This window comes from Eremomyces bilateralis (assembly GCF_010015585.1).
Source record: "Eremomyces bilateralis CBS 781.70 unplaced genomic scaffold P152scaffold_34, whole genome shotgun sequence".
NCBI classification, from domain to species: domain Eukaryota; kingdom Fungi; phylum Ascomycota; class Dothideomycetes; order Eremomycetales; family Eremomycetaceae; genus Eremomyces; species Eremomyces bilateralis.
The window spans coordinates 10,258-33,351 of NW_022985100.1; the positions used below are offsets into that span (position 1 = coordinate 10,258).

Here is a 23,094-nt window from a genome sequence, read left to right on the forward strand (position 1 = left end):
ACACTGATAACTAATTGATATTTGTCCCTAGGCGAAGACGAAGGAAATTACGCGCTAGGCCCAGTTGAGCGATTAATTTCCACCATTACTAGCGGGGAGGAAAAATCTCTCAGGGATGAAAACCCCACAATACGGGAGGAAATATCTCACCAGCCAAATCTTTATAAATCACTTTGAAGCTAGTCCTAATGAAGTAGTTTACCGATTTACCGATTTCGCCGATATTGACAAAATTTAACGGATAAAATATCCGTGTAATAGAAAGGTTGCCGATATGAATCGGTGAATCGTATCCGCAAACCCGAAAGGTTGACGATATCGGATCCGTGCCGATATCGTACCTGCAAAATCGGGAAATCCGCCAATCGGGAACAGCCCTAACCATGGGAGTCGGTCAGTGGGTTATATGGGGCCCGAAGACCTTACGGCACTTCGTTCCTCCAGGCACATACGTTCCTCCAGGCACAGCCTCGATTAGCCAGCCTGCTCGTTGGGTATCTGTGTGTTCACATCTATGTCTTCACAACCATCCCTGGCCTCAAGCTCAGCAGGTTGAGGGCCTCTTATCCTCTGTCCAAGCTTAGTAGCTTGAGGCCCTATTATTCCCAGCTCGTGTACTGGTAGGTGTTGACTTATAGGCGTCAAACCTCTCTTTTGCTTTTCCAATTTCCTCTTATCTACCGCTTGTTGCCAGGCCATACGAGCGATTGCTCCTAGAGCTATTGCTAATCCAATTCCGAGACTGATACCTACGCCCAGTGTAGCAGTGTTGCTACACTTTTCCGGTGCGTATGAACCTCCACTAGGTGCCGGGCTTGAGTTGGAAGTACTGTCAGAAGTAGGGTAGGTATTGTTTCCCGCGTTTCCAATAGTTTTTATTTCGCTTAAGAAAAGCCGGCCGATGTCTCCATCCGTTATAAGGAGTGAACGGTTTTGGCAACAGCTTTCTTTATCGCTAGGGTCTCTGCAGCACCAAACTCCTCGTTTACATGGCTCAATAGCGTATCCCATGGCTCTTTTCCCAAACACAGGTGCAACTATGGTTTAGTTGTTAATATCACACTTTGGCTAACTTAGTGCGGATGATGCACCTTAATTGATTGGTGTTCTCTTACCAGGATTACAGAAGCTTGGACACTCTGGAGATTTGCCTGTAGGATCGGTACACCCATTCTGAAAAACCAGACCTGGATAGGTATAGCGTATAGGTTGACAGAGGCCAGTTGTACGGCATACATCAGGTCCGATCTGGGCCGTTGCACAGCATGCACTGTACTTTGCCGAAGGGTCGCAAGGCTGCATGTTGATAGGGTCGCGGGGTTGTCCATTGGCGCCAAAACATTCTCCATTCACAGATGTGATAACCACAAAGGGTGATATCGATAAGAGGCGCAGGAGGATATTTAGAGGTTTAAACATTCTGTTGGTTATTATAGTACTAACCAGGGAGAACTGAATAATCACAGTTTATATTGGCTAGCTAATATCAGACCAAACGAAAGATAAAGAAGAAGGAAATGAGGAAGAGAAGGCGGAACACCCTCCTTAAATAGTGCTTAACTTGCTTGTGCAACCTCGCGTAGCCTCTTAACCGTTATACGACATATTTCAGTTTTGGTCAAGCTGCAAGTGTTACGATCATATTTGTTGGTTTTAGATTACCCTACTTCATACTGAACAACCAATCATGTTACACTAGACTTACCTTGTCACAGGATACACCAGTTTGCCTATGTTATAATCCTGACTCTACTTGTGGTATTTGAACCACCAATCGGGTTACGTCAAGAGTCGCACAGTGACCACTAAGGCCTTGTCTACCTGAAGGCCGGCAGGTTCGATAATAGCGCTGGTAGGTGGCTTTTTCTACTTAAATACAGTTAGACCTCGTTATAAGAATACGGGTATATAGGAATATCGGGTTACAGGAATAGGTTTCGCCAGATTTTCGTCAAAAACCTAGTATATTGCTCGTTATAAGAATTATAAGAATATTCCAATCTTAAAAGTCAATATTCTTATTGTGATGGAGTGGACTTCCACCATGCACACAAGTCACCAGATTTGGGTCACGGGACTTACCACTTCATCACTTGTAGACTTTACAACCTCCTGTTGACGTAGACGTAGATTCTTCCCTCTTCATAGATGAATCTAACTTGTTACGTTACTACCTTGATTTTACATCATCCAGTATCAATCCGTGACACTATTCATCTATCTTCCCTGTGGAGATCCAGACAAATCTTCATCCGGAATATATCTCGAATCGATTCGTTGTATCGCTAGCCGACGTTTATCCGGAAGCTCCGATCGACGTTAATCCGGAAGCTCCGATCGACGTTACAACCAATACCCGAACTTCATACGTTCCTGGTAACCAATAGCCATCCATCAAGAAAGAACCGAATACGAATGATGTCGGACCAATCCGACGTCGACTACGCCACTGCGGCTGGTGGCACCCAACAAACCACTCAAAGCACACTGCTCAACCCGAAATGAGCAAGCCAAGGGCGTTCATGCGACAACCCCATGTCCCGTCCAGAGCTAAGACGCAATCGATGGCCGCGGGGGTACAGTACCCCTCGCTGAAGAAGAATGAAAGATTTGCTCTCCTGCCTATCCTAGACGAACATACCAATGACACGTCGGGAGTGCAAATCTACGAAGAACCACCGCCTCCCCCTGACTACTCGAGGTCTGAAGACAGCCCGCCTTACTACCTGAGCGTGGACGTGGAGCCAATCCAAGACACCCTCACACAGGAAGACTTCATCCTCCTATGTCAGAAGAGTCCTCAGAAGTGGTTCGATGCAGTGGCCAACACTGCCTTCCGCGCCTCTGCGTGACCCACAGGATGGAATTTGGACAATGGCAATGATGACGCATCGGGAGATCAGTAAGGTCTATAGAGAGCTCTTCGAGCAGGACGTAGCAGCCTTTGATTGGGCAAGTCTCCTGAGACGCGCGTGGGGATTCCGTGTTCGCACATCTAGATCCGGCGCGCCTCAGGGTAGGCCCGTTCCCGGTCAACGGACCGCCACCTCGTATTTCGCCCAATTAGGCAAACCTGCGGCAGGTTTTTTTCTGCTCCATCGATGGACCCGATAATAACGCTCGCTGGCAGGTTCTCTGCTCCTCATTGTTATCACAATGGCCCCTCTACATCGTCCAAACCACCATCGCTGATCGGATCTACGCTACCGCCGCCGTATACGGCAAGGGAGATACTGCATCTACATCCCAACCTGCCCTGCAACTACATCCCAGCCACGTGGCCTAGGAATACTGTGCTCTAATTGATCTATATCGAAAGTTCCTATAGCGCGGGCACCTGTACCACCCATTCTAGGCACCCTTACCACCCGTTTTGGGCACCCCTACCACCCTTGTTGGACACCTCCACCACCTATTTTAGGCACTCCCCCCACCGACTTTAGACCCCCATCGTCACCCATTTTAGGCACCCTCTATCATCCGTTTTCGGGCACTCCCAACCACCCGTTCTAGCGCCTGTGCCCAAAACGGGAGCCGGGAGTAATAAACGGTATCCAAAATGGGTGATAGCAGGGCCTAGAATAGGTAGTGGAGGTGCCTAAAACAGGTGATGGGGGATGCCCAGAATATGTTGTAAGGGTGCCCGGAATAGGTGGTGGGGGTGCCCGCGCTGTAGTGATTTTCGAAGTAGACTAATCAGAGCACAGTATTCCTAGGTCACGTGGCTGGGATGTAGCTACAGGGCGGATTGGGATGTAGATGTAGTGTTTTAGGGATGTAGATGCAGCATCTCCCTTATTTGATATTCAAGTTAATGTTTTGCAAGTTATTAGGACTTCAGCAATAGCTTCCATTCCCTCAAATACCCTTCCTTCAAATTGTAAGTCAGTTGCACTGCCTACTCAGGCGACTATGTCCAAGCCACACTACTGTAGGTGAAGCGTGTCAGCTACCTTAAGTACAAGGCTTCAGTCGCACAGTTCTATAAACTAAGTTGTTTCGATTCTGTATTCCATATATTTCATACACAGAGAACAGAGTCAAGAGTGGGTGCCAACTCAAAGCTTCTGCACATTTTATCGAACACGGAAATGGCCAAACTGTGCACTCTATGTGCGGCAGCTCATGCCAACTTCCTGCGAAGACGCTCGAGATATTCCGATGAGGAAACAGTGTTTTATTCCTGGCTCCGAAAAAGAAGCACGTCTCGCTGTCCGCTTTGTTGGTTATTTCGGAAGACCACCTGGACATCCACGCCGGTGGTCTTATCACCCTGGCTAACCTTACGGGACGATGCAGAGCTACTTGTGAATTTAGAAATGGATGATTTGGCATGCATGCTAGGCTTCAGGTCTGATGCCGTTCAATATCGGGAAAAAGAATATGGTGAGAGCTCAGCTGAAAGCCTGGTGGGGGTCTTCGTAGATTGGTCTCGAATGAGCGAAGCGGACGAAACCTACGGGTTTATGAGGATGAGCGATAAGGTTGTAAACTTTCAACTTCTTCTCGAATGGTTACAGGAGTGTGACGAATGTTTCCCCGAGGCAAATGCACGGCAAATCCTGGATGACATGAATCGCAGGGCAACCGTGCCGCTCAATCTAATCGATTGCCATTCTCGCAAGGTAATAGAAGGGGACTGGTCCAGCAGATTTGCTGCATTAAGTTACGTTTGTAAGTGTCATATGCGCTACAGCAACTTCTTTATGAAGCCATCTGAATCACGACTGACAGAGTCAATAGGGGGCGAACCGCAGCAAAAGTCCGACCCTGGTGCATCTCGAGCAGTTGTGCCATATGGGTTGCCTGAACTGCTTCCTAAAGTTGTCGAGGATGCAATAACAGTTATATTGAAAATGGGACTTCAGTTTCTTTGGGTTGACAGGTATTGTGTGGAAACCGATGCGACTGTTAAGCATCAGCAAATTGCTGCGATGGACCAAATCTACTCGGGCGCAGTCTTCACAATTGTTGCGGCGGTAGGCCAAAGCGGCGATGAAGGTCTCCACGGGATTTCCGAGGTCCGAAAGGAAGCGCCATACGGCGTCGACGTTGGTCGATTTTCATACATTCAGATCAAAAGTGACCCATTGAAGAGGTTCCAGTGTTCCAAATATCAACAAAGAGGATGGTACGTCACTGTTTCAACCCTCTAAATGGCTACTTACATGCTTCTAGGACATATCAGGAATTCATCCTTTCCAGTCACTGCTTCATATTCGAGGCAGATCAAGTCGTTTTCTTGTGTCGAAACCGGGGCATCACCAAATACGAATTGAAGACTTTGCCATGCCCCTCGATAGCTCTGGATAGGAAGCATGTCGCCAATCACGATACTCCTATCTTTGACCACCGTCTTCTCTCCTACGTCGTTTCCAGGGACCAGCAACAGCCATCTCTTGAACCATGGATGCATGCAACATTTCGCAAGTCGCCCAGGGCCCAGAAACTTCCGCCTCTTGAACCATGGATCCATTCAGCATTTCGCGAGGTGACAGAACCACCAAGCGAGACTGATGATCCAAACTCAGATGACAATATGAGTTATGGAGTCGATCACCAGGATGAATATGATATGGAGCTTAGAATGGAAGAGGATATTAGAGATGAGTACTGTCGCGGGCCAGGTCAACTGGACGAGGATAACGTGATGGTAAATGCGTTGGATAGGGAGAACATATTCTGGAAGAAGAGGCTGGACGAGTACACGGAAGAACGTGGGACGATTCTACGGGAACAAGAATTTGAAGAAGTACGGGCGCTTGAAGAGAAACGCATCAAAGAGCAGAAGCGGATTCATGATGAAAGTCGGGTCCAGAAGGAGCTCCGACAAAGGGAACTATATGAAGCCCAACAAGAGCAGGAGTGGGAACAAATGGATGAAGATATGAGGCAAGCGGAGATCCGAATTGAAGCACCTTTGTCGGGGGACGAGGCATGGGATGAAATGTCGAGCGAGAACGAGCCCGAAGCGGGATCCGAATCCTGGCCGAGGGAGCGAAAACCAAAACTAGAGGAGTCCAAGGTTGCTTTTGTGCTCTCCGTTTTCGAACCATACATCAGGAACTACTCTTCTCGACAGCTCACGTACAGCTCCGACGCCCTTGCCGCGATCCTATCAATCCTACAGTTGTTTTCGAGTGCGGTCGCCGAATTCCGTACCTACTATGGAGTTCCATTTTACTATGGCACACCTCAGTCCAAGCCCCGTCTGCCTCTCTGTCCAAATCGCACTTATGTCCTGAACCTCGCCACAGGACTATGCTGGAGCCATGGGAATAGAGACCTGAAAGCTATAGTACGTCGAAATCCGCGATTCCCAAGCTGGAGCTGGCTAGGCTGGGAGGGACGGATTTCTGGGTGGCTGCCGGACCTATCCAAATCATTCATCCTTGCCTCTGATTCTATCTTCCAAAGAGATATAGATTTTAGCAATTCTGACGCTGAGCTCGAGCAGAGATCCTTGGGACGGATAGCACCCCCCAAGTTAAGCATTCAAGCAAGTTGTTGGTCCCTCACATTCCGCTGGGGCAGAAACGACAAGTCTCTCTTTCCAGATCCAAATCCAGGATATCTCGATGCCACTCAGCTGATCTCAAGGGCAGATTCGGATAGTTTTGATCAAGGTTACTACATGGAAAACCCAGACAATCCTCTCCAGGAAGCGCGATTGGAATTATCTTGGTGCTCCATTCCGGGCCAGGACCTTCACGCTCGCCTTTGCCGTGAGAATTGGATTGGAGTGCCCCCTGGCTTCTAAGAGAAACAACAAGCAGACACCGGACGACATATATATGCTGGTCGTTGGGAGAATCTATCCAGAACATGGCGATCTGGAACGTATTGGCATTATTGTGATACCGCAGTCCTTTCTGTATGGCCAGATACCACAGAAGCGACAGTTTTGGTTGGGTTGAAAAGATTCCAATGGTACTTTCGCCGATTCCCTAAGTCATGGGCTTCGCTCTCACGCAGAATCGAGGCGCAGCGAATATTTCCACATTTTCAGGGCGCATGGTCGATTGGTTGCCTTGATCCAGGCGCGACGGGCCGAGAAAGAATAGCGGGGAAACTATCTTCCTGTGCCCTCAGTTCAAGTTCATGAGGCTGCGCTGGTATATGAACTTGACATTCGACAAGTCATGATACCAATGACCAGATACAAACCAGTTTCACCGCACGAGAATGATACAATCCCGACCCCCTGGGCGGCTAGGCCACATGGCATGTCTGTATTCAGCTTGCAGGGTTCCGACCGGCGCGAATGGGACTAAAACCGAATCAGAAGGAGTTTCCGCAGATCCTCGGCGAGATGAGACGAGACGATGATGACGCAGTTGATCTGAACAGTTGACGCCCACAGGGACGCGACATGGCCGTCCATGACCGAATCAGGACAATTACATCGTCTCAAAGCCTGGAAGTTGTCGCCCTTAGCCAACATCCTCGCCCTCTGGGCCGAAGATAGAAACCTCTCAGCTGACTCGTATTATTATCTCATCAGGTTGGATCACCCTCGTTTTGAATCCTCCTCGTTGTGAAGCTCACGGCCTTGCCGGTCAATCAGCCTTTCTACTATTCAGTTGTCAGTCGTTCCCCGCGTTCTTATACTCTGCTATTGCTTTTTTATACGCACGTCCTCTCTTATTCTTCATCCATCTCCCTCCTTTACTCGTTTGACGACTCACACGAGCATAAACTCGAGTCGATTGCTGTAAGATACCACCGCTGACATACAAGAGCCTGCGATTCATTGGACGCCATCGCAAGCCCATTTTGGGAGCTTGCAGCTTGCAGCCATCCAGCTGGACGCTGCATACTTCACCATCTCATTGTCACTGGATTTTGTTGTCCAACTCCGCCAATCTGCTCCTCTGCCTTGCGCAAGGTTACCAACCATTCCCCCACTTCACCAGTCTTGATAAACCATCCTACACTCTCATTGTTCCATCCAACCCATCCTCATGTAAATCATCAACAACAAAGCCCCATCTCACCATGGCCTACTACGACAGCGGCATCAACATGGGGCCAGACCAGCATACATATCCCCCTAAATCAGGACACGACTATTCGCCCGAGTACCCTCCCGCTTCCGACACTTCGCACCATTACGCCTCGCCCTCCGCGTCCTACGTCCCGTCCTCTGAGCTTGGCGGTCGTCCGCGTGCCTTGTCCAACATCGCTCCCGACGCTTCCATGCCTCCTCCTCCATCACCTCCAGTGCAATCGCAAAGACAGGTTCCGCCGCTCCAGCCACTACACCAACAGCCCGGATCAAGTCCCGCACAGCAGCCTATATACGATGCTGTTAATCATGTCTTCGACAATGCTGCTCGGTCGAACCAGCTCCCGAACGACATTATCTCCCAGATCGCGGAGCAGGTGCGCACCCAGGTCATTGACAGTTTGAAATCCGAAGGACTGGCGTATCAGCCTCCGAATAGCACTCAACCGTCATTTCCTTCGCAGCAGGTCCCGCTAGCACATCAGCAACAGTCATTTAATCCTCGCACCAGAACTAACCCATCCCCGCCATCTTTCACACCTCGAACGACCGTCTATACTCCACCGTCCCCACACGGCCACGGTCAGTTCCCCAGTGGTTCAGTTACCCCAGAACCCCCAGCGCACGACCCACATTTTTATAGCCACAAGGAAGATGCTTCGCCACCCAAGCGAGAAGAATCGCAAGTGAAGAAGGAGGATCTTTCGGAAATATATGGTGAGCGAACAGCATCTTCCGTTGAAAATTCTTGGTCCAGTCAGAATCGTCCGGAGAAACCGCAGCGAGTAATGACAAATGAGGAGGAGACGACACTGGAGAAGATCTGGCAGCCCTTTTTCGATTTGGATGGAAATCCAACGGCAAGACTGGGCCAGTTCCTAAGGGGAATTGCGCTTCACATCGTATGTACCAACCGATTCGGGAGAAGGATCAGATTAGCCAACCGCATTTGTAGATTGAGGACTACAAACCAAAGAAGAGTCTTGTCATCACGCCAGCCAAGATGCAACGCTTCTACGAAGAAGTGAAGGTCACAGACGAAATATATCCTTGGAACAGTAAGCCCAATCGATCGATTACCGTGGGAATATCGACATGCTCATGCCCAGGACAGCTATCTTTGGCAAGCTCAGCAATTCTGCGGTTTGCAAAATTTATCGCCACCTCCACTGCCAGCACCACCTCGTTCAAGAATCATACGGCGATGTTCCTTTCATTCCCGCGCTCACCCCAGACGGCTTCCAGACCTGGATGACGCTCATGATTCAAGGACACGTTGAACTGGAATTTGCACGACTTGCGAAAGTCCTTGTCGCATTTCCTATCGGCAATGCCGATGACCGCAAAGAGCGATTTCCAAAGGAACTCTCTCGGCGCCTACTTCCAAAAGTCGATAATATGCATGCCAAGCAGCGCTGCGTCGCTGCCATCTCCACTGACCCGCTTGTGACTGTCCGTGATTCCGTCTCATTCCCCCCACCGCCGCCCACTCAACCGCCTTCAAGCTACGACGCCGCACAAGATCGCACACACCTCGGTTCCCAATCCTCTACAACCTCTAGCATACCTCCGCATGAGCCTAGTGCCCCGCCCTCCCGAACCCATGTAAAAGAAGACCATAAGGACACTCCTCCAGTATCCTTCAAGGAGCGCGAACGAAAACCCTACGTGGCCAAAGAAGGCCTGGGGAAAATCTACAACGACCCCGCGCTCTCCAACCATATTACCCAGCCATATAACTACACCGGTTCTACCCAACCGCCAACTAACCACCATCCTCCTCCCTCAACCGCCATCTCCATCCCTCAACCATCATCAGCCACGCAAGCACCCAACCCATCATCCACTCGTGCCCGCCGCTCGGACTCTACGGCAAAATCCTACACCCCCTCCACCGCGCCCATCGGCATCCCCCTATCGACCGCCACCTCTGGTTCTAGCGCACGTGATGTCTCGATGAGTGCAACGGAGAACGACTGGTATGGCACCTCACCGATGACGGGGTTGGGGGCAGAGTACAGCGGGCGATATCGCCCCGGGAGTGCCTCGAAGCCAGGAGGTGGGGAATCGGCGTGGCCTAGCAGCCCGGGGTCGAGCTATCCGGGAGGTGGTGCCACTACAAGGGATAAGGCGAGGTTGAGCGTTGGGGGAGGTGCAGGATCGATGCCTGGGGCCGTAACGGGGGCGTATACGCGAAGCGAGGGGACGGTGCATGATATCCCGGCGGGGTACTACCAGAGTAATTTGTATGCAGAGGAGGGAAGGGCAGATGAGGTAGATGGGATGAGAGTGGGCATGACTACGGAGGAGAGGTGGAGTGCACGGGAGAGGGAAGACGAAAGGGAGCGAGATAGACGCGACTATGCACAATGTGTGGCTGAAGAGGAGGGAAGATATCCGGTTGATAGGTATGAAAAACCGGGGAAGTACGAGGATGGTGGGTATGCCTGGGCGAAGGAGCGCGAGAGAGATTGGGATAGGGGTCGGGAAAGGGACAGTTACAGGGAGAGGGAGAGGACTAGGGAAAGAGAGCGAGATAGGAGCGGTGGATATTACGATGACCGACGCAAGTATTACTGAGTTCCCTCGGTCGTGTGGGCGCTGGCTCCTCCCTTTCGTACATCTATTTCTCTATCTGGTTCCGGGACCCCGGTTCATGTATCTGTAGAACTTTTTGACGGTTTCTTTCATAGCTATAGACTGTTTTATGTCTTTCATTCGAGATACCAAGGCTTTTGGAGTGGGAGGATATTTGCTGAGATGAATTGTGCGAAGATAGCAATGTGGTATTATCTAAATAATCATGCAAAGCGCCAATATTCCGCCTATGCATACAACCTTGGACGTGACTTCATAACGAGGATATAAAACGCCACTGTAGACCACCAACGCTGAGCCACCAGTTCAAATATAAAACCCCGCAACAAATGTCCCCTACGCCACCTGTCACTTCACCCCCGCCTCCCGAAAACTCACTCATCACCTGCCTGATCTCCATCATCCACCCAACCATCCTCTCCAGCATTACCCTCCCCAGCTCCCCCTTTCGCCGCGTCAGCTCTCCCCTCACCCGCCCCCACTCCTTTCCACGGATCGGACATACTCCTCTTGCCCCTCCTCGGCGTCATCCCTCCCCGTCTCCCCCACCTCCTTCCAAGCATTGGCCTCCCGCCCACGCTACCTGGTCCACCACGCGGATGCGGACCAAACGGCAGAGAGAAAGGAAAGCTACCCGGTGGACCGCCACCCCCGAAGTCTGGATCGAGGCCCATGCCCATGCCCATTCCCATCATCGGGTGTCCAAACATGTTGCCGAGTCCCCAGGGGGGCATGCTGGAGGAGGGATCGTGTCCAGGGTCAGGGTGGATTCCTGGTTGGCCAGGGGTGTGCGGGGGCGGCTGGCCCTGGGTCGGGTAGGGTTGGGGAGGCGGTTGGTTAGGGTGGCCGAATAAAGGGTGTTGCTGCGTCGAGGGGTCGTATGGGGGAGGGAACGGATGCGGTGGATGTGCTTGAGGTGGAGGTGCTTGGGCACCTGCACGAGAGGAGCGGGATGGAGGACGCGGGAAGGGTGGGTATGGCGGTGGTGGAATTGGAGGGATCTTGTCTCCGGGTTTTGTGGACTGTCGCGGCGGCGGTCGTTTCTTTTCATCTTTCGGGGACGCATGTTGGGAGGGGGGTTGCGGCTTGGATTTGGAGGATTTCTTGCCGTTGCCGTTGTAGTTGCGTTTGCGGTTCGGTCGATCTAAGACGATGTTAGTTAGTTATGGATATTGGCGGGTAGATAGACACCGACGTGACGGGGCTGTCAAGCAGGAGGCTAGATATCATGATCGAAGTCCTCACCAGGATCGCCCAGCCCGCCTCCTCCAAAGTCATCCAAATCATTCAACCCGTTGCGTCCGCCGCGCATGAACGCGTCCGGATCATCCATCTCCAGCCCCACTCCGCCCCGGCCTCCAAATCCAAATCTCCCTCCCCCCTGACCTCGCCCACCACCAGGGCCAGACCGCCCGAACCGCTGTCGTCGCCCGAACGGGTGCTCCATACCCATATTCATACCACCGCCTTGCATTCCCGAGTCGTCGCCGAACATATCATCCCACCCACCTCCTCCATCACGTAGGCCGCCCATTCGACCGCCCATGCCGCCCATGCCACCCATACCGCCCATCCCCGCCCCAGTCATGCGCCTTCTACCAGAGGACATTCGATTCACCCCTGGCCATGACCCTCCCATAGCCATATCTTCCTCCCCGCCACCGTCCAAGTCCCCAAAATCACCACCACCACCACCACCACCTACTCCTCTCCGTCGCCCGCGCTGCCTTCCCCCAAACGGGTTCGGTCCCTCTCGTACCTCCCTTTGGAGCCCATTAACCCGCTTCCCCAGCCCCTTAACCTTCCGCTCCAACCGCTCGATCGGCTCCGTATCGTCCGCGCCGCCTCGCAACTTAGTATTCCTCCCGCTCCATCCCCCATTTCCATTGCCGCCTCCGCATCCGCCTCCGTTGTCTCGGGTGGAACCAAAGCGACTCCGGCCACCGCCGCCATGCCCGCGGGGACATCCGCCCGGCCCCAACTCGAACTCGAAGTCGTCGTCGCCGATCCTCCCGGTGCCGGTCACCCGATCTTTGCAGCCGCATTTCTCTTTGCATCCACAGGCGCAGTCATGGCCGCACTCGCATTCGCCGTCCTTGCAGCCGCCACAGTCGGCGGAGCCTCCGCCTCCGCCTCGTAGTCCCATTCTCCTCCTACCACGACTGCCTCCTCCGCCGTCGTATATACCGTCTGCTCCACACGTACATGGGTTAGAGTATGCCGCGGGGGCTGACCGGTATCGTGGTCTGCGGGGAGGATAGGTGTATGGGCCGTAGGGATCGTAGACCGGGTCGTAATAGTGTCGACTGCCAGTGTACTGGTATCGGTAGGGCTCGCGAGGCGTTGGTGGAGGGGAGGGGTAGCGGCGGAAGGTTGTGGTGGGCTTCGAGGGAGTGCGGGAGTAAGGGATGCCCATTGGGCGAGCGTAGGGTTTGCGACGGGGAACAGCTGTGGATGGCTGAGAAGGAATAGCGAATACTACAGCGCGTTTGAGCGTGTCATCTGGGGCTGGGGTGATTGAATAAGATGCAATCAAAGGCCACGTCTGATTAGAATGAGATGAAGAAGGGAAATGACTTGCATTTTCATTGTCATTTAGAAAACGGAAGCTGCCTGCCGTTTTATTGGACTCCACTCGTGTCTGCAGGTCGACGATTGTTTGTGCATAGTAGCATGTGTTCGGCTTGAGTTAGGTGCAATTGTTTGCTCGATGCTTGTAGGCGTCGGGTTGAACTGGGATATTAGGCCGCTTGGTCTAGGATCTAGACGGCTCTGTACCACTCGAGTGTGAAATCCAGTTGGCCCTCCTATTGGGGATATTAACCTCGAAGTGTCGCATGTCCGGCGTCTTTCATACCGACTGTCTTTAATCTTATGTTGCCAGGAAAGGAGGAATAATTCTACGGCGTAAATATTTCCTTTCCGGACCAGTGAGCTGCCTCGTTTAGGCGCCTCAATGCTGCCACGTCCATGCTCTTTCTCTCAGTTCGCAGTCTCTTCGCTTATGCACGGTCGTTTGTTGTTGCGCCAGAGATTCAAATTTCGATTCTAGTTCAGATGACGATCTGTAGCTCTAACGTGTCGGGTCGACTGTGTATCTATGCTGGCCCAGGAAGTTGAAGGTAAGGTTGGCAATGGTGGAGAGGTGTCGCGATCATAAGCAACGATAATCAAAGGAGTTTGGCGCAGCGCGAATATTTGCCAAGCATCAAAACGCATGTCGTGACAACCGAATCGACTTTTTCCGACAGATTAATATTGAAACAAGCGACTAAACGGCGATAAAGGCGATAGATAAATGATATTAACACCAAGCAGACTGGACGCCAATGGGACGAGTATTGAGCGATGAGATGGAAGAATAATGAAAGCAACTGCATCAGTACAACCACTTTGTTCAAGGACAGGATTTATCTCTAGACACAATGACTCAGCTCGTGTTTCCTACAGATATTCAAGGGCCAGTGCATAACTGGTTGCCCAACCGCGCACGTCGAGGGCTGCTTGATAGGACTCGGTGAGTTTGGCAGCACACTTTCCTGGCAATCGTTTGGATCTCTCGCGGATTTCGATATCGAAAATATATCAACAATTCATGATACAGGATCTGAATCCCACTTGGAACCGAAAGGTGAGAGATAATGCTTGGAGCTCAGAGCTGTCTGTACGTTCGAATTCCGAAGTCCATGACTACGGAGGAACGGCGTGTCTTCCAGGTTGTACCACAAGAACTACGGGTTTCATCGCATCCAACTGATGCGTCTAGAACACCGCATTTGGGAACATTCGAGAGTTCATATGCCCAAAGTTGAGCTGCCAACATAGGATTTGAAGGATGGTTGTTGACATGGACTGACGTTGAAGAGGAGCTAAGGACGGGTTTGACCCACAATTCCTTTCGATTTCTAGTCTCCCCACACAAGGATTTTGTTCCGCCTTTCAAATTTCATGAACTCTCTCAGGTCCCCAATCCCGAGTCCATCACTCTCAGATTGGGATCTGGGCCTTCCTCAATCTTTTGTGATTATGAAAAGGACTCCATGTCTTACCATGCCTGTGTCGAAGCTCAAAGTTAGACATCCCGGATAGCTAATGGCGAATACAAAAGCCACTCTCGCTCCTTGCTAGATGTGGTCCGAAAGCTTCCCGTTGACCCTCCCATCACACCAGGCATTTGGCAGCTGTGCATTCCATCGATGCCTGAGCTATAGCTTGCCTTATTCCTCGTTTGGACAACCTGATACGATGTGCTTGTTCTCGAGGAACCAAGGAAGGTAAATGCGCCTATTATTTGAGGATATGTCGAGATGATGTTCTCCACGGGGTGACACTCGATGTCCAATCGTCGAGCTGCTCGGTTGAAACCATCAGATGATTCTGAAGTCCAACGTAGAGGCCCAGAAAATTGGACTCGGTCGCTGTACGACAGCGGTTGAATCTATAGTCTTCCTTGGTTTGGGGGTCGCTTGGAAGTATTTCCTTCCCAACCGCGACTTCTAGGGTCTTTGCGGCTGTCATCGTGTGGCCAGGGCACGACTTTTCTCTTGCGCATCTTGCACTACGGTACCAGGGCTTAGTACTTTCATAATAGGAGCACTTCCAGGACACTTCCATCGGTTTATGGTAGCAAATGCAATAGCCAACAATGCCCCCTCCGGCAGAACCCTGGGTGGTGCAGGGGTCCTGATCACTGGGCAATGAAAGATAGATTTGGTATGCAACTTAAGTTCCCTCTATATTGTTGCCTTTCTCTCGCTGTGTAAGTTGAAGTGCAGTAGTAATTGTTTTTTATTTGATAGCAAGCTGCATGTGTGGGGAGAGTTGTGTACATAAATTGTGTTGTGAGTGAGTGATACACCTGGAAACGGTAATTCTGTGGAGGTGCGATATTAATGGAGATCTGATTGGTTGATTGATGGCGAATGATGCGCTATTCCAGATAAAGACTAGTGCTAGTCGGTTGAAGCGAACCACACACAAATTGACTTCTCCAACTCTCACACATCACGAAACTTCAACCACCGCCGAACCATCCACCCATCAACCGAGAGAGCATTGCATTGGTGTCGTTTGCGAATAGGTGAGTACTATCTACCAATTCCCTATTCATATCAGGTCTTCGATTGCAGTTGTCTGCCAATTCTCCGCCTCGAAACGATTCTGGACCCGGCAGGCGACGAGCAAACGAACCACATACTGCACCGATCCTCCTTCGATATCGTCTCCGTCACATCGAAACCACATTCTGGACCATTACAGGGACGAAACGCTGACTTTGTTTATGATATAGCCTACTACATCAACCGCAATCATGGGGTTTGTTCCAAACCGTCTCCTTCCTCCAACCCACCACCCGCTAACCTCCTCCCAGTATCTCACGAGACTCGCGCCATAAGCGCTCCGCCACCGGCGCCAAGCGTGCGCACTACCGCAAGAAGAGGTATGCATAACCCGATCGCTCCGTCAACCATGTCTGACATGGCTGTAGAGCTTTCGAGAAAGGTCGTCAACCGGCCAACACTCGCATCGGAGCGAAGCGCATACATCTCGTCCGCACCCGCGGCGGCAACCGCAAGTTCCGCGCCCTCCGCATCGACTCTGGCAACTTCTCCTGGGGCTCTGAGGGCATCGCCCGCAAGACCCGTGTCATCGTTGTCGCCTACCACCCGTCCAACAACGAGCTCGTCCGCACCAACACCCTGACCCGCTCGGCTGTCGTGCAGATCGACGCAGCGCCGTTCCGCCAGTGGTACGAGGCGCACTACGGCGCCAACCTGGGCCGGAGAAAGCAGCAGCAGGCCAAGGGGGGCGAGGTCGAGGAGAAGAAGAAGGAGAGCCGCGCCCTACAAGAGAAGCACGCCGAGCGACAGAAGACCGCCAAGGTGGAGTCGGCGTTGGAGAGGCAGTTCGAGGCCGGTCGGCTGTACGCCGTGGTGGCGTCACGGCCGGGCCAGAGCGGTCGTTGCGACGGATACATCCTGGAAGGGGAGGAGCTGGCTTTCTACCAGCGTGCCATCAGGAAGTAGGGGATGTTATGATCTAGTCTCGGCGAAAATTCATGGTGCTGGGTTGCATCCGGAAAACTGGTGTATCGTTCAACTGCTGCATAGGGCGTTACCAATCATAAGAGCGTCAAAATTCCAAAGACGTGCTCAATTCAAAACGGGCTGCATCCAGAATACATGTGACGTCGACATTTCTCATATTGTATCAAGAAAATGGTGCCTCATTCATAGTGTCATAGATCCGAGACGGAATGAATTCTATCTACTCCTCACACCTCCGCCTTCTCTTTCTCCTTCCTTTTCATCAAGTTCTTCGCCGTCTTAAACACCCCTCCGGTCGCCGCTCCACACGCCGCGCACGCCGGCGACTTCTTAAACCGCTCCAACGCGCACTTCTCGCAGAAATAATGCCCACACTTCGTCACCACGGGATTCGAATACCCCTTTTTACAAATAAAGCACGCGAACGGGATCTCCTCCTTCTTCTCCCCCTCCTTCTCCTCCTTCTCCTTCTCCACCCCCCCCTTCTTCCGATTCCGCTCCACTTCCCACTCCTTGTCCAGCGCCCAACCCGCCTTATAGTCCTCGCGCGCGTGCAGGTACTTGCAGTTGTCGCCGTAGCCACAGAAGCCGGTCTGCTTGTAGTCCTTGCAGACGTCCGGGGCGAAGTCGATGTACGTCGTCATGCGGACGTTGGAGGAGGATTTGGTGGGGCCAACTTGCCGGGCGGATTTGGTGGCTTCGTCGTTGGCGGTGGGTTGTGGGCCGGAGGGGGCGGTAGTTTGTGAGGGTGCTTGAAGGCCGGGGGAGATGCGTTTGGGGGCGGGGAGGGAGCGAGGGGAGGGTGATCGCTTGCGCTTGACGACGCGTTCGGGAGAGGTAGATGGGCTGCGTGCGCGAGGGGTGGGTGGGGAGGATGTACGGCTAGGGGAACGGGCGTCGTCGTCGTCTCTCATATCGACGTCGGAGTCGGAGTGTAACTGGTCCGCGACCTTGCTTTCCCGCGGCTCTAGCTTTCCGTCGTCTTCCAGCATGGTTCGGGTAGGCAGCTTCCACAGCGCGGTTCCGCACACGCGGTCTTTGCTGAGGAGGTCGTCGATGAACTGGTCCATATACGTCAAGATGAACCCGTCCTTGAGCCGTCGCTTCAGTTTACGATAGTCTTCGAGTCGCGGTTCGAGGGTGGAGTAGATTTCGACCGGATCCCATGCGAGCCGGATGTAGAAAGCAGCCAGCGCACGGAGGTATTTGAAGTCATTCCGACTTCCTAGTCGACCATTATGCGAATCCCCGTTGGCCGGCTTCGAATCTCCATTCCCCATCTCCGCATCATCGCCATTCACACTCTTCTCATCCTCCTCCTCCGTCCAGTCCAAGTACTCCTTAACGACCGCTTTCGACGGCTGCAATTGCAGCATCTTGAACAGCAAGCATAGGAACGGCGTCGGCCGCCCAAAATCACTATACGTCCCGCCAATGTACGTGAGCTCGGCGGCGCGGTCGCATAACGTCGCCTCGTTCAGCCCGAAGCATTGCTCTTTCCAGTAGTAGGATTCCGTGATCCGGTCCCGCACACCGGTTTCGATCAGGGTCGCGGGATTTTTGCCGCGGAGGAGAGGGCCGCTGTAGCCTCGATTGTCGAGGAGTGCTGCTGCGTCGGCGCGATGCGCCATCTTGAAGGGAGATGAGCTTGTCGCGGGCGGCGATGGACTTGTGGATTGACGAGGTTGAGTTGTGGGCTCCACGGAAGTGTCTCCGCTAGTCAAAAACCTTCGGGTATGTTCACTTCTTCAATCTCGGATTCTTGGATCTGAAAAGATCTGAATCATCGTGTCTCTTCCTTAAGCTACTCCATGCAAAACGGCCAGGTCCCAACTGTGGCGAATGCTGAGAAATGTTGGTGCACCGCCACTTCTCGAATCTGCCAGATCCCGGCTCATTGATATCCTCTAATTGGCTGGATGCCATCACCATAGCACCAGAACGCAAACAAACAGTTGACCAGCGTCATCAATGGTATTAATTACTGATGGGAAAAGCGACATCTTACACTTTGTGGATAGCATGATTTACAAGACGATATGACGATATAATGACCCATCTTACCCTTCTTGAATACAATTAAACGCAAAATGGCTAGAATACTGCTCACGAGCGGACAGGTTTCCGTAGCACTGAGCTCTGGCGTCGGTAAGTAGACGAGTCCAAGAGACTCAACCACGAACAATAGACCAGCCATTGACCACAGCACAGTCGTAATCTTCACCATCCTCCTCTTCCTAAGCGGCTACGTCCTCCAACAACAAACTGTCCGCTCCCTCCGCCACGCCATCCGGCCGCCCCTCCCACCCCCTCCTCCCTCCCTCCCCCTCCAAGAACTCTCCACCCAAAACCCGCTCGCCAAATCTGCCCGCCTCCCCGGCACCGTCGTCAGCAAAGAAGCCGTGCAAGCCCACCTCGCCGCTGCCAGTGCCAGCCAGGCGATCGACTGGAAGCGGCGCGCCCATGTCCAACTCGTGCGCAGTCATGAGGAGGTCTGCGGCGCGGTCATGGTGTTCGCGGACTTATATCGGCTAAGGAGCCAGGGGAGCAGGGCGTTGGTGTTCCCGGCAGCGTGGGCGACGGCGTGGGGAGATGAGTGGGGGTATGAGACGAATCCGGAGGCGGAGCGGACGAGGCGGTTGCTGAAGAAGGCGGCGAGAAGGTATAAGGTGCATTTGGTACCGATGAAGGCGATTGAAGAGGGTGGTGATGGTATGTCGCATTTCTGCGCTTAGTGTGGTTCGACATGGTGCTGAACGTTTCCCCTATAGATTCGCTTCCCTCGTCATATTCGTATGCAAGCCTATTCTCCTTGGATTGGTACGACAGGATACTGGCGCTCCCGCGACCCGGCGTCGTCCTCGATGCTGTTCCCCTAGACGTTCTCCTCGCGTTCGGTACCCCAGAGAGCCTGGCAACATCCGCTGCGGCGGAAGTACAATTCGACATTTCTCCTCAGAGCGAGATGACCCTGATCCGACCGTCGAAGGAGGAGTTCAGCCGGATCATGGATATCCGGGATGCGGATCAACTATCCGAGACGTCATTATTTAGCGAAGCTTTTCCTTCCCCCGAGAAGCTTTCGGCATTTGGAAACGCGGAGGTGGCGCTCATGGCGACGACAGGGAGCCTAAAGGAATATAGTATCCGGAAACAGGATCCCCCGGTGCCGGAAGATAACGTGCCTGGCTCGCCATCAGGGGAGCAACTGGTGGTGCAAGAGACCGCGGGACAGTCCGGTGCATTCAACGCCACGGAATTCATGCAGAATACTGCCTTTGTTCGCATCATGGACGCTGGACTGCCGGGCCCTGAGTACGATGTGCCCCGGACCGAGATGCTCAAGGCGAAGCCATGGGGAGAAGCGGGGATGGTGTGGGAGTCGATGTACGAGCGATTTCGTGCCCATCGGATGGATGTATGTGGGTTGGAGTTGGAGATGGTGCCGGAGAAAGAGGAATTGTAACATGTATTGGTATGTGTGGATATTTGGTTGTTTTGGGTATAGAATGGGTTCGATTTTCACGACTTCAATATATTATATGAACTTGGATGGGCTGCTGTGTCGTGTGAAATGGAAATGGCCGATGGGTCGGGACGGCCTTTGCTAGGGGTCGGGGTTTACTACTGGAGAACCGCGTTCACGTACATACCAAATTACGCGTTGGTCCGTATCCCGTAGGCCATGTTCACGCATCAACATACATGTTACATAGATAGGTACCCCCCCCCCTCCCTGAGTTCCTGGGGCTCTTAGGGGCAGAGGGTTGGGGTATGTCTTAGTAAGACACGAATAACATGTTGTGGTGCACTGCAACACATTATTGCATGTGGATATTTTCAAGATAAGTACGTTTGATGGCAGGACAAGGCCAGGCGTTCAACTACCGGACGGTTCTCCATACTCGGTTCACTTCTTTCCTAGCCGAACTACCAAGAGTCAACCCAATAAAGACACAAGTTCTCCCGATATGTCGGCATTTGTTGGACGCGAAGATACCTTGTATCGTTAGTATCATCCTGGTATTTTCCTCGACTTCCAGAGTCCAGTACCGGGATGCACTGGTATACAAGTATCCTTCCAAGAATCCAAGATCAGCTTTCGAGTCCTTGGAAACCCAGGTCCAGCGAATCAATTGGTTGATGTCAAACGAAGTCGTATCCAATGAGATCCAAAAGCCTGGATTTCACCGATGCTGTGATGCAAGCCAGGGCAAGCTGCAGGGCGAACTACCAGTGGTTGCTCCTCTCTGCTAAGTCCTACAGTATCCATAACCGGGTGGCTAAGCAAGGCGAACTTGCATCAGGGCAGATTTGCCTTTTGATACCCCTCCAACGGTTCTCGTGATCGGATCATGAATGATCGCTTCTTAATTGCCTCGCGAGGCGCGCTCTTCTAAATAGTTCATGCTTGTCTTTCCTTTTGATGTCCTTAGGCGTTGATGGTTTTCAGTCCTGTCGTTCGTTTCCCTACCTCAATGTAACCCCTCTCGTACAATTGGGAACCAGATGTCTATCTGAACCTATTTTTTTTATCAAGCGCTCCTTTCCTTGCGAAAAGACGTCAAAAATTGAACAAGGCTGTCTCTAAGAAACGTGTTTAGTCCTTCGGTTACACTGTGACTCTTTCCTTCCAAATTATGGCGCACAAGACATCCAAGTCCAAGCATTCGTCGAGACATCACCATGGAAAGAAATCCAAGTCGAGTACACAATCTAAGTCGAGGGCAACGGCAGCAACAGCAACTCCGATTCTTCACCACACCCAGTCAATCCGTCTACAACCGCAGCCGAGTCTACCAGTTCTACCGATCCGAACCGCATCGACACCGAAGTCACCACCTCCTTGCTATCATTCCACACAAGCAGGCTATCCTCGGGCAGTAAATCTCCCCCAACGCTACCCTCCTACCCATCCGCCGGCACCCCACTGGGCATCAACAACGAATCTAGCAATGTTACGTCCTCAGACTCACCCACCAGTTCGTCAGGGCCATCGTCCTCCAGATCAAAGAAAGGTCAAATGGTCAGACCGACTACACCTGCCCTCCACTGTGGCGAGGCCGCTCCACGCCGCATCTGCGTCCGTAAGCAATCTACAGGACACTGTACGGGGTCTGAATGATGGCGCGAATGATGTATTGAACCAGCGAGGGGCGGGGTATGTGGGACGAGCGGCGGGGATATATGAGCTATGTGCACAGTATCTCGACGATATCATCACGCAAATCGATGGGGAGGTCTTGGGTACTGAAACTGGACGACCAACGAATACTCAAACAGCGTATCATCCAAATCCGCAGTGGCAGCAATCGATGCCATATCTTCCACCACCACCGCAACCATACGCTCCTGCAGCCCCCCCACACTTGAATCACACCCTCCAACCCTTCGCCGAACCAGCCCTCCCACTCCCCACCTCCACCTACTTCTCAAAAGTCTGGTTGTACTCCAACTCCCGCCTCCCACCGCATCTCCCACCCCTGAAACTCTACCTCCCAACCTATCCCCTCCTCACCCTCGCGGCCCGCCACAGCCTGCTCGCCTACTCCCCACCCCCACCCTCCAACATCAGCACGTCCCCATCCACCACCACCCTCACTAGTCCTGCCGCTGCCCCCTACCTAAAATCTTTCATCCTCCGCACCGTCCCTGTCTCCACGTCCCCGCACACCCACACCGTCATCCTCTCCATCCGCGGTAGCGCCTCCTTCACCGACTGGTCTATCAACCTCCACACCACCCCGCAACCCCCTCTCCCCCTCCTCGACGACCCGGGCAACCTCACCCACGGCGGCTTCCTCGCCGTCGCCGTCGCCATGCTCCCCTGCGTTGCCCGCCATCTCACCACCCTCCTCGACGGCATCCTCGCCGCGGACCTGTCCCGTCAGCGCGACGGCCGCCACCGTCCCCCAAAAATCACCCTCCTCCTCACCGGCCACTCTGCCGGCGGCGCCATCGCCTCCCTCCTCTACGCCCACCTAGGAACCACCACCCCCGCCTGCACCTCTCCCCTCCGCACCCTCCGCTCCCGCTTCCGCCGCATCCACTGCATCACCTTCGGCGCCCCGCCCATCACCCTCCTCCCGCTTCGCAAGCCGTCACCTCCTCCCGCAAACGGGCGCGACGACACGGCCGCATCGAACCCCGACTGGCGCTCCTCCCTCTTCTTCTCCTTCGTCAACGAGGGCGACCCCGTCGCACGCGCCGATCCCGCCGTTGTCCGCTCGCTGCTGAAGCTGTACGCATCATCACCACCGCCGCAGACGATGGCGGCGGCGGGGTCGGCGCCGCGGTGGGAGGTGCCGCCAGGGATGCTGAGCTGCGCGGGGCGGATCGTGCTGTTGCGGGGGTATCATCCGCAGAAGGGTGGAAGGGCGAAGAAGGGGAGGCGGGTGGGAAAGGTGGGTGGGAAGATGGGGGGGAAGAAGACGGGGCTGG

General features: G+C 53.1%; 11 protein-coding genes across 11 annotated transcripts in view; 7 read left to right on the top strand and 4 right to left on the bottom strand.

The window, feature by feature from the left end:
- Nucleotides 1–268: 268 nt before the first annotated feature.
- Nucleotides 269–1,490, bottom strand: P152DRAFT_462386 (uncharacterized protein). The gene is made up of 2 exons (XM_033680332.1): nt 1,116–1,490; nt 269–1,037 (listed from the first exon to the last, which is right to left on the bottom strand). The coding sequence occupies exons 1-2, from the start codon at nt 1,417–1,419 to the stop codon at nt 475–477; spliced, it is 867 nt and encodes a 288-aa protein (XP_033530150.1). The 5' UTR covers nt 1,420–1,490; the 3' UTR covers nt 269–474.
- A 1,011-nt stretch (nt 1,491–2,501) lies between these two features.
- On the top strand, nt 2,502–2,852 carry P152DRAFT_497491 (uncharacterized protein; the record flags this gene model as incomplete). Its single annotated transcript, XM_033682269.1, has 1 exon — nt 2,502–2,852. One exon carries the CDS (start codon nt 2,502–2,504, stop codon nt 2,850–2,852), a length of 351 nt encoding a protein of 116 aa, XP_033530151.1.
- Nucleotides 2,853–4,706: 1,854 nt separating this feature from the next.
- P152DRAFT_405263 (uncharacterized protein) lies at nt 4,707–5,248 on the top strand (the record flags this gene model as incomplete). The annotated part of the gene is made up of 2 exons (XM_033676808.1): nt 4,707–5,131; nt 5,179–5,248. Coding segments are annotated over 2 exons (495 nt in total), but the record flags the coding sequence as incomplete, so codon positions are not given.
- Nucleotides 5,249–5,539: 291 nt separating this feature from the next.
- Nucleotides 5,540–7,354, top strand: P152DRAFT_477195 (uncharacterized protein; the record flags this gene model as incomplete). The annotated part of the gene is made up of 2 exons (XM_033681565.1): nt 5,540–6,298; nt 7,286–7,354. 2 exons carry the CDS (start codon nt 5,540–5,542, stop codon nt 7,352–7,354), a joined length of 828 nt encoding a protein of 275 aa, XP_033530153.1.
- A 367-nt stretch (nt 7,355–7,721) lies between these two features.
- P152DRAFT_215892 (uncharacterized protein) lies at nt 7,722–10,762 on the top strand. The gene is made up of 3 exons (XM_033674449.1): nt 7,722–8,910; nt 8,964–9,066; nt 9,123–10,762. The coding sequence occupies exons 1-3, from the start codon at nt 7,999–8,001 to the stop codon at nt 10,586–10,588; spliced, it is 2,481 nt and encodes an 826-aa protein (XP_033530154.1). The 5' UTR covers nt 7,722–7,998; the 3' UTR covers nt 10,589–10,762.
- Nucleotides 10,763–11,095: 333 nt separating this feature from the next.
- P152DRAFT_462388 (uncharacterized protein) lies at nt 11,096–11,958 on the bottom strand. Its single transcript, XM_033680333.1, has 2 exons — nt 11,802–11,958; nt 11,096–11,750 (listed from the first exon to the last, which is right to left on the bottom strand). Exon 2 carries the CDS (start codon nt 11,670–11,672, stop codon nt 11,298–11,300), a length of 375 nt encoding a protein of 124 aa, XP_033530155.1. The 5' UTR covers nt 11,673–11,750; nt 11,802–11,958; the 3' UTR covers nt 11,096–11,297.
- P152DRAFT_215928 (uncharacterized protein) lies at nt 11,618–13,374 on the bottom strand. Its single transcript, XM_033674450.1, has 2 exons — nt 11,802–13,374; nt 11,618–11,750 (listed from the first exon to the last, which is right to left on the bottom strand). Exon 1 carries the CDS (start codon nt 13,020–13,022, stop codon nt 11,826–11,828), a length of 1,197 nt encoding a protein of 398 aa, XP_033530156.1. The 5' UTR covers nt 13,023–13,374; the 3' UTR covers nt 11,618–11,750; nt 11,802–11,825.
- A 2,428-nt stretch (nt 13,375–15,802) lies between these two features.
- On the top strand, nt 15,803–16,756 carry P152DRAFT_216019 (ribosomal protein S8e). The gene is made up of 3 exons (XM_033674451.1): nt 15,803–15,922; nt 15,978–16,046; nt 16,095–16,756. Exons 1-3 carry the CDS (start codon nt 15,918–15,920, stop codon nt 16,630–16,632), a joined length of 612 nt encoding a protein of 203 aa, XP_033530157.1. The 5' UTR covers nt 15,803–15,917; the 3' UTR covers nt 16,633–16,756.
- A 3-nt stretch (nt 16,757–16,759) lies between these two features.
- P152DRAFT_462390 (PRP38-domain-containing protein) lies at nt 16,760–18,428 on the bottom strand. The gene has a single exon (XM_033680334.1). It carries the CDS (start codon nt 18,282–18,284, stop codon nt 16,881–16,883), a length of 1,404 nt encoding a protein of 467 aa, XP_033530158.1. The 5' UTR covers nt 18,285–18,428; the 3' UTR covers nt 16,760–16,880.
- A 203-nt stretch (nt 18,429–18,631) lies between these two features.
- Nucleotides 18,632–20,434, top strand: P152DRAFT_462391 (uncharacterized protein). Its single transcript, XM_033680335.1, has 3 exons — nt 18,632–18,801; nt 18,865–19,365; nt 19,425–20,434. The coding sequence occupies exons 1-3, from the start codon at nt 18,744–18,746 to the stop codon at nt 20,117–20,119; spliced, it is 1,254 nt and encodes a 417-aa protein (XP_033530159.1). The 5' UTR covers nt 18,632–18,743; the 3' UTR covers nt 20,120–20,434.
- A 549-nt stretch (nt 20,435–20,983) lies between these two features.
- P152DRAFT_517433 (alpha/beta-hydrolase) overlaps nt 20,984–23,094 on the top strand; it is a gene marked incomplete at its 3' end in the record, with an annotated part of 2,437 nt that continues 326 nt past the window's right edge. Inside the window, exon 1 of the mRNA XM_033683007.1 lies at nt 20,984–23,057. Coding sequence (XP_033530160.1) covers nt 21,294–23,057 — 1,764 coding nt within the window. The 5' untranslated portion in view covers nt 20,984–21,293. The remainder of the gene's footprint in view (nt 23,058–23,094) is intronic.